The sequence below is a fragment of the Argiope bruennichi genome, chromosome 3 (genome assembly GCF_947563725.1).
Source record: "Argiope bruennichi chromosome 3, qqArgBrue1.1, whole genome shotgun sequence".
Classification (NCBI taxonomy): domain Eukaryota; kingdom Metazoa; phylum Arthropoda; class Arachnida; order Araneae; family Araneidae; genus Argiope; species Argiope bruennichi.
This window is the reverse complement of record NC_079153.1, coordinates 45,613,070-45,621,930: the sequence shown is the minus strand read 5'-3', so window position 1 is coordinate 45,621,930 and position 8,861 is coordinate 45,613,070. Positions and strand designations below refer to the sequence as shown.

Genomic DNA, 8,861 nt, shown 5'->3' with positions numbered 1-8,861 from the left:
TATATATAGTAAATTGAGCGAAACGATCTAAACAACAGTATAAGTTTGGTATGACTATCAAAATTTGAAGATTAAAAATGTTTTGTTTGAGAAGCTATTAAGAGACCAGTTACTTAAAATATTTAATTGAAAATTATAGCGAGCGGTAATACTGGTGAACAGGCTGATCGCCAAAGACGGCTAGTTAAAAATATTCCAAAGCATCTGTTTGGTGACAAACCTCAGATACGTAATCAGCGACCTCAAAAGTATGAAAGAAAAAAGCATCAAAATTTGTTTTAACAAACTATTTTTCTACTTAGGTATTCCTAATAACAAAAATTGAAAAAGTATGTCGAAAATTATATATAAAAGATAAGTATATTCCTATCAGCACAATATATTGTACGATATCTCCACGTTACTGTTTGATACTATAATGCTGCATATCGTGAAGATTTCAATTTGGAGAGGAATGACATTCTTGAGCAACCATCTAGTGTAAATCAAATGAATACATTGTGCTGTAAAATAAAATTGAAATTCAGCCTCATATTTTATTTTATTTTTATGTATTTCTTTCCTTTCTTTTTAACTTTATTTGAAATTACAGTAATTACTTTTCTTTCCTATTTGATCATTCAATTTAAAATTTAGTAATTTTATTATAAGAGCTTTTTCCGACAGTCTCCAAATCCTTCTTCGAACAGTGAATAATTTATTAATAAGGGAATCATAAAAATTTACATTCTGAAACAAAAGAAAACTCGTTACATTAGAATCTTGAAGTTATGGACCGTTTTAATTTCTTGGCAAACTTGTAGAAACTAAAGAAAAAACAAATAATCCAAAACATTTACATGAACTCGTGATAAAAAAAAAAAAGAACATTTAATGGTCAATGACGGTGTGATATAATTAATTGCTAAAATTTCGTAAACTTCAGTTTTATCTCTAGCATTGTTTTGGAATCTTTCACTAATTAAAAAATTGATACCAACCCCCAGCGTCAAAAACTGGCTATATAATTTTATATAATAAATGTCACTGAAGTTGTTGCTTGAAAAATGGCAACATCATTTTCCTCAATTCGAAGTTTTGGTTTCAGACTTGTTTAGATTGAATGAATTTGAATTGGTGCTTACTTTATCTGGTTTATTATCAAAGTATACTGTTTTAAGAAATATTTGTTTCTGCTTCGTGTTGATAACAAACGGGATTCCCCTCCTGCTGATAATTGGGACTTAAGCGTTGGAGGTGTTAATTTGTAAATTAATAATGTTGGTGCAATATGTTAACTAGATCACTTTTTTTCCTGAGTTGTGATAATAGATTTTGGTAAATTTATGATGGTATGTATATGTATTTTGCTTTTAGTGCTGTATTAAACATCAAATTCTCATTTTATTTGGATAAATAGCTGTATTTTCGTAGTCAAATCCCCAATTTCGTTTTGTATATCGTATAAACGTTTTTCTCTGTTTTAATAATTCTTATTTCTACATGATTGCAACATTCTAATTTACACTTTTATTTAGCGTGATTACATTTCACGGGAAACCTGGTACCCGATTCTCCAGTTTTACCTCAATCAAGTTAATCTACAAACAAAGAAACCAAAACATATGGTTTTGAAAACTTTTATAGTTAAATAAATTTGGAGTTGGTCATAACTTAAAATTTTCTTTTTAGGCGATTCCCTAGATAGAAAAAAAGTGGAAATCAAGTTTTGTTTTCAACATTTTCAACTATAATTTACTTTCATATATGAATATATTGTTTGTTCTATTTACAGATGTATTACAGCAAAATTGATTAAATGAAAAGATCAAATTTAAATGTATCGAAATCTGTATAATTTTTTTTTTCAGATTTGAGCTGTATATTTATTTATAGTGTATTGTATAATTATATTCTATTATATCCATAATGGCTTTCGTCAACAAAAAGAATTACTCAATTCTCTAAAAATGATAGCAGGATTTATTTAGTTTGGTTTTAAAAAAATATTTTGGATAGATTACAATCTGTGCTGAAAAAAAGTTGCTTATAATCATGCCTGAAAGATCCAAAATTGTTATTACCTCTCGTGTTAATTTAAGGATAGGTAAACAATCTTAAATATCTGATTTATATTATTAATTTTTGCTAATTGTTTGTGTTTCAATCTGTAATCATTCAAGCACTTATTTTAAAGTTTTGTTTTAGTTTCAACATTTTGGTTATCAACTAATATAGATTAAAATTATCTTTTTAAGTTTCAGTAATAATCAGAAGTTTTAATATATTTCTATTAATGCAACTTTTTTCTTCTACAGGAAAGTGTTAATAATCCTTAATTCTTTCTAATTTTTTTTTGTTTTGTTTTTCCATTTGAAATTATTTAAGTATTTTATTTAAATTTTTGTTTTAGTTTCAACATCTCAGTCATTCAACTAATATGGATTAAAATTTTCTTTTTATGTTTCACTAATAATCAGAAGTTTTAATATATTTCAATTAATGCAACTTTTTTCTTCCACAGGAAAGTGTTAATGATAAACCCCAAGGCTTAGTTGCCCGAATTTCTACTCTTTTAAACAATGAACTTTGCTGTGATGTGGTATTCCATGTTTTATATAATGGGCAGAGGTCAAAATTTTATGGTCATAGTGCAATTTTGATTGCGGCTGGAAAGGAATTTCCCGATTTGACGAAGCAAACATCTCACCCAAAAGTTATAAAAGTTTCTGGCTTTCCCCCTCAGATCGTTAAGATGATGTTGACGTAAGTTTAAATGTTTTTATATCATATTTTATAAAACCTATTATATTTTACAAAAATGTTTAATAAAACATCTGCACAGTGTTGAATCTTTATTTTATTGTTTCAAATATTTATATTTGAGAGAGTTAAATATGTATATTGAATGTATAATAAATAGATGTTGTCAGAAGTGGCATTAGAGTGCCTCAGACTAGGGTAATTTGATTGACCTGCTGTTTTGGGAAGAATATAATATTGACCTTCTCAAATTCTCGCCATATCTTTATTTATTTTCCCGTTCAATAACCAGTTGTGTGAAAATATTGTCAAAATCTGTAGAGAATTTTTATTCTTGATATATTATAATTATATATATTTCAAAAGAACTGATTACCTTTCAATTAATGTTGCATTTCTTTCCTCATATTTCCATTCATAAAATTAGCTTCAAATCTTGTAACCTTTAATTAGAGCTATTTTAAATTTGATTTGGCCTAAAAAAATGCAAAAATAGAATCTGAGGCGAAATTCTAAATATATAAATTTGATTGTGATAGCATGCAATATTAATATACCTTAACAACTTCTTTGAAACAATATTTGATCATTTTCTTTACTACATTCATGACAAGGAATTTACATAAGAATATTAGAATATATATAATATTTAAATACATACAAAGCATTTAATTTAAACAGTTGCAAATAGATAGTGAAAATTTGCATCCATTCCCAGATATCTAATAGTAAAATTTTTATAACAAAAAAAAAAAAAAAAAAAAAAAAGTCTTGAATTTAACATTGTGAAGCCTGACTGCCTGATATCGCCACGTTTGACAGGGGCCTAACTCGAGCACTTTGCGGCAGTTAGTTGAGCGCTCGTCAAGAAATGCTTTCAGCCCTTAAAATTATTTAACCACCCCAAAGTGCCAGAGTTAGGACCCTGTTGAATGGGGCAATATCGGGCGGTGAAGACTCATAGGGTTAATAAATAATTCTGTTAATTTCAAATTGCAGTGTTTTGGAAATGAAGATTTTTTCTATATTTGTTTCATCATGTGAAACTAAAGTAAAGAAATTACAATGTCAAGTAATTCTATGTTTAGGTATTTAATCAAATAAGAAAACTTCTATTTATATGCCTTGCATCTTTGTTCATTTACTGTATCGTAAACTTGGTTTAATGCTTTATTATTAATGCAAGATTTAATTTTTATTCTTTCAAGATGACTTATATAGTATGTGACTTCAGACACTGACTTGCATAGTATGTTACTATAGAATTCTTGAAAATAGTATTGTTCTTTTAAACTTGTAATCAGACTATATTATCAAAAATAGGGTTATACAGTGATATCTTGCTTCACAATCATAATTTGTTCCCGAATCTTACTCGAAATATGAAATACTTGTTAAATAAAAAAAATTCTATAAGAAGCCTTGTAAATGTTATAATAATTAAATTTATTATTTCTATTACATGTTTCTTACCAGAGAATTAGAGACATTTGTCTTCTTCTGCATTTCAAAATTTAGTGAAAATGAAACACAACATTATGATTGCATGAATTTATAATTGCACATAGCTATTAATCTTATTAGGGTGTTGTTTCTCAGTGTATGATGTAAGAATTTCCCATGCTCTCAGTATTTCCCTTATTACATTCGCTAGTTGTTGTTCTGTGGAGTGCATTATTTTCTCCTCTTTCATTCAAAACGCCTCTGCAGCTTTTTGCTAGGAGAAAAAAAATGCAGATTCATATGTGTCCTAAGTTCTTCCACCATCTCATCAATGTTGAATAATTTACATTTAGCTTTGTAGTCTTGGCCAGAGACAGAATTTTTTCTGTTAATGCTCTTCAGGCTCAGATCCCTCAGAGTTGCATTCGACAATGCTATCTGGTCAAAATTTCTTAAATGTAGATATAAGGCTTATATAGAAATAAATGCTCACATGCTGGATTGACTGATACAAATCAATCCAGCTTGGGACTTCACATCACTGATTCTGTAAAATATTTGATTGTTAATAAATTACTTTCTTAACAATCAATTACTATAATAATTAATCTTTACTTGGGTAATGTTAAATTGTTGTTACTTCCTTCTCTTTGCTTTTTCTACTGATAATAACAAAGGTGTATTATTAAACTAGCCACATGAGTGCTATTCCTGCACCTTCTTTTGCATCGCATATACATATAAGGAATGAGAGGCAACTTCAAAATGGGGGGGGTATGTTAATTTAATGTATTTATATAATTAAAAAATTTTCAAATAATTACAAAATCATGCATTTAATTTTAAATATTTTTTATATGAATGACAGATTTTTTTTAATGAACTTAAGGATGTGCCTAAGTTCATTAAAAAAAATTGATAAGTATCTTATATCATATCTTATTTTATCTTCACCTACTATATAATAATAATAAAAAAATGTTTTTATTTTAGGTACCTATACACAGATGAATTAAACATTTTAAGCATGGAAAATGCTGTAGATTTATACACATTAGCCCGTATGTATTGTATTGATGATCTTGAGAAGTTATGCACCAACTACATCACCAAGGAAGAAGTTAATATTGATAATTTGTTTGTTAAATATGAGAGTGCTCTTTCTTGTGATTTTCCAAAATTACTTGAAAATTGTCGAGATTTAGTTCAGTCTGAGACCAAAGCTGTTTTTGCATCAAGATATTTTGGTGAAGCCCCTTTTGAAGTAGTAGAAGACATATTCAGCCTGGATCATTTAAATGTGTCCAGTGAACTTGATGTCATACAAGCAGCGTTTCGTTGGAGTGCTTGTGAATGTAGACGGAAAGGGAGACCAACTGAAAAACTTTGTATTAGAGATGCCATTGATCCACTTCTGAAACATTTGAGGTTTTTATCTTTATCAGCTGATGAATTCTGTGATTTTGCTGCTAAAGATGATAATATCTTTACTGGTTATGAAACCGCTTTACTTACAAGAAAAATATTGCAACCAGATTATAAAGGAGAATTCCCTAAATATCTTTGCCCAGTTTCTAAACCAAGGCAACCAGGTATTAAAACTAATGACCATAAGGGTGATATGAATAATTTCACTGATTTTTATTCTGTACCAGTGAATAAAAATACTGATCAGTATTCTGAGCCACTTCTTAAAAGTTCATTAAAAAGTCCTTATTTGGAACCTGATAATAAAAATACTTTTGCAGGTCTTTATTCTGAGCCGGATAAGAAAATTGCTGTTAAAAGTCCTAATTCTGAATTTGTTTTTAGAAGTAATTTTAATGATCATTATTTTGAACAAGGGATTAGAAGTAGTCCAAATGATTGTTTTTCTGAACCATCTAACAAAAATAATTTCAATAACCATCAGTTTGAATCAGCTAGTGGAAATAACTCTAATGATAGTTCTTCTGAACCAGTTAATCACGTGAAATCTGTTACAGAAGATGCTTTGTTTTTTCATCAAAATGTTGTTAAAAGACTTTCTGCATTTCCAAAACCTGAACAAACGCCTCTCTTTCAAAATAATCAAAAGAAATATACACCTATGCTTAAAGTCTTTCCTCAGACACAGATGGGAAAACAGATACAGTTAGGAAAACAAACATTTGATTTCCCATTGCAAGAAATAAAAAAGGGCATTAAATTTGCTTCTTCTCAAGATATTAAGTGCAGTGCTAATATTCGAATGCGAACAGGCGCCATTATGATATATGGAATTGAACTCAAAATTGCTGATCCAAAATTATTTAATCCTGATGAATCTTTTGAAGTATTTTCATTGATTTCTAACAATTATATGGCCAAAGATGAGAAATTTGAATTAAAGTTAAAGAACAGTACGCTTTCTTTAATGTATACTGAACCTCTTCGAGTCACTACTACAAACTCAACTGATATTGAAATTACTATTGAAGATCTACATTTAAATCGTTGTTTTATATGCCATGGACAAACTTATGAACTGAATTGCGGTTTGAATATTAAGGCTGAAATTTCTGTGAAAAGCAATCGATCTAATGGGCAAGATAATATCTTATATTTGATAAGCCGTATAATTTACAGCAGCTCAACCTAATTTCATTTCGGTGAAAAATTATTAGGAAATGGAATATTCATTATGTGAGTTTTCAAAGTTACTATTCAAAATTATATTTCATAATACTGTATGATTATGGCACATCTCAACATTGACTTTTTTTTTTTTTAAATTTATCATTCCAAACTATGTTCCATCTAATCATCAAAGCACGAATAAATTTTTGGGATCAGTGCAAAATTATATAAAGGAAACTGCCATTTGTAATTAGAAAACTTCATTATATATTTTATCAACTATATCATACTAAGTGTTATATTATACAATTGTTAAAATTTTATAAGAATTCATTGTTAACTTGTATCTAATAAATTTTATTCCACATTATTTTTAAAAATTTATTATTATACAGATAATGCTTTTAAAATATGTATAGGTAAAATCATGACTCACTGATATTAATTATTCATATCAATATAGATAAGCGTTATTAGAAAACCTTTGATTTCTTATGAAAGGGAATTCTTTCTCTTAAATATAATTTTCTGATTAGGAAGTTCCTAAAATGCTCAAGTTCAGGACATTGATCTTAAGAAATAGGACATATAAGCTTATAAATAAAATTAAAATGTTTACCCCTATCTGTATTAAAGTTTTTAATCTATCTTTTTGAAAATCAAACTTGATCAATTTCAAGGAATGTAAGTGTCCTAACAAATTGACTACCAATCACTGTAACATCTGATCAATCTCAATGATTGAACAACCTCTGATGTATAATAACTTCATTACAAGATAAACTTCATTACAAGTATTTTCTGATTAATTAGGCATGAAAAATGCCTAAAGTTACAGAACATTTCAATGTGCATCGGACTCATTTGCATATTGGTATTGAGGAATTTTTGTCAAAAATGTTTGTGACCATGATTTTTTTTTTCTTTTTTCTAATAATGAATCTGAAAATTTTTTAAGATATACCTTGTAAAGAGTATATTGGTGTCAATATATTGAATGTTAACTCTGGTGTATGTTGATTGTTTTTTGTTTATGAAAGTTAGCTTAGCCTCTTTTTTAATAACTGTATCATATGTAAATATAATTATACTTTCATTTGCTTGTTATGATTTTTTTTTAATATTATTTGATTTACCAATTTTCTGTTTTTAATTCATTTTTATCAGTTAAAATTATAAGTAAACTGTTAATGTTTACATGCTGGCATATTTTTTGCATTTTGGCTCTTAGATGCTCCTCACTAAGAAATGGTTTTTAAAATTTTAATGAAAATTTTTACTATTATCCATGAGCTTTAAAGTATATTTTTTGCTGAAATCCTTTTTTATACCTCTTGAAGATTCGGAGAATAAATTTTTCTGAGATATTTTTATTTTTATACTATTGTTTTTTCCCCCTAATTTTGTTAGAATAAGAATACATTTAAGTATATGTTACAGCAGTACTTTTTATTGTTTTAATCAATGCATTTATACTCGGATGCATTGTCATCATATTAAATACATTTATATGGATATGTAATGATATTTTAATTCTAATTTCAATTTAATTAATTTCCAAGATTTTATCTCGATTTAGCCCATAGTAACTTCATTCTAAAAATATTCTCTTATTACGTGATCCAATTCCACTTTCTCTACTTAATTTCCAAGATTTTATCTTAACTTAGCCCATGTTAACTTCATTCTAAAAATATTCTCTTATTTCGTGATCCAATTCCACGTTCTCTGCTTAATTAATTCAAGAGTAGCTTTGTAAAATTGCTCAATCGGCTAAAAGCTTAACTTTCCCACACACTGTGTGAAGGGACAAATACTGCTGACAAGACACATTCTTTTTTAAAAGATCCCCATGTTTCCCCTACCCCTTCGGCGTGTGTAACGAAAATCCGTATCGAAATCTCATTATATATTAGCACTATGAAGACATATTTTCCCTATCAATTTCTCTGGTTATATAAGACCAGGGATAAAATGTTCAAGAGCTTTTTCCTCATTCCTTTCTGTGTTATTTTGTGTGCTCATCGCCTGTACATATGCTTGCTTCTTCAAAATGAAATAAAGCAACGTCACGAAAT

At 28.1% G+C, this 8,861-nt stretch overlaps 1 protein-coding gene across 1 annotated transcript; it reads left to right on the top strand.

Moving 5' to 3' along the window:
- The first annotated feature begins 1,087 nt into the window (after positions 1-1,087).
- LOC129963736 (uncharacterized) lies at positions 1,088-8,057 on the top strand. Its single transcript, XM_056078263.1, has 3 exons — positions 1,088-1,331; positions 2,504-2,745; positions 5,179-8,057. Exons 1-3 carry the CDS (start codon positions 1,326-1,328, stop codon positions 6,803-6,805), a joined length of 1,875 nt encoding a protein of 624 aa, XP_055934238.1. The 5' UTR covers positions 1,088-1,325; the 3' UTR covers positions 6,806-8,057.
- Positions 8,058-8,861: the final 804 nt, after the last annotated feature.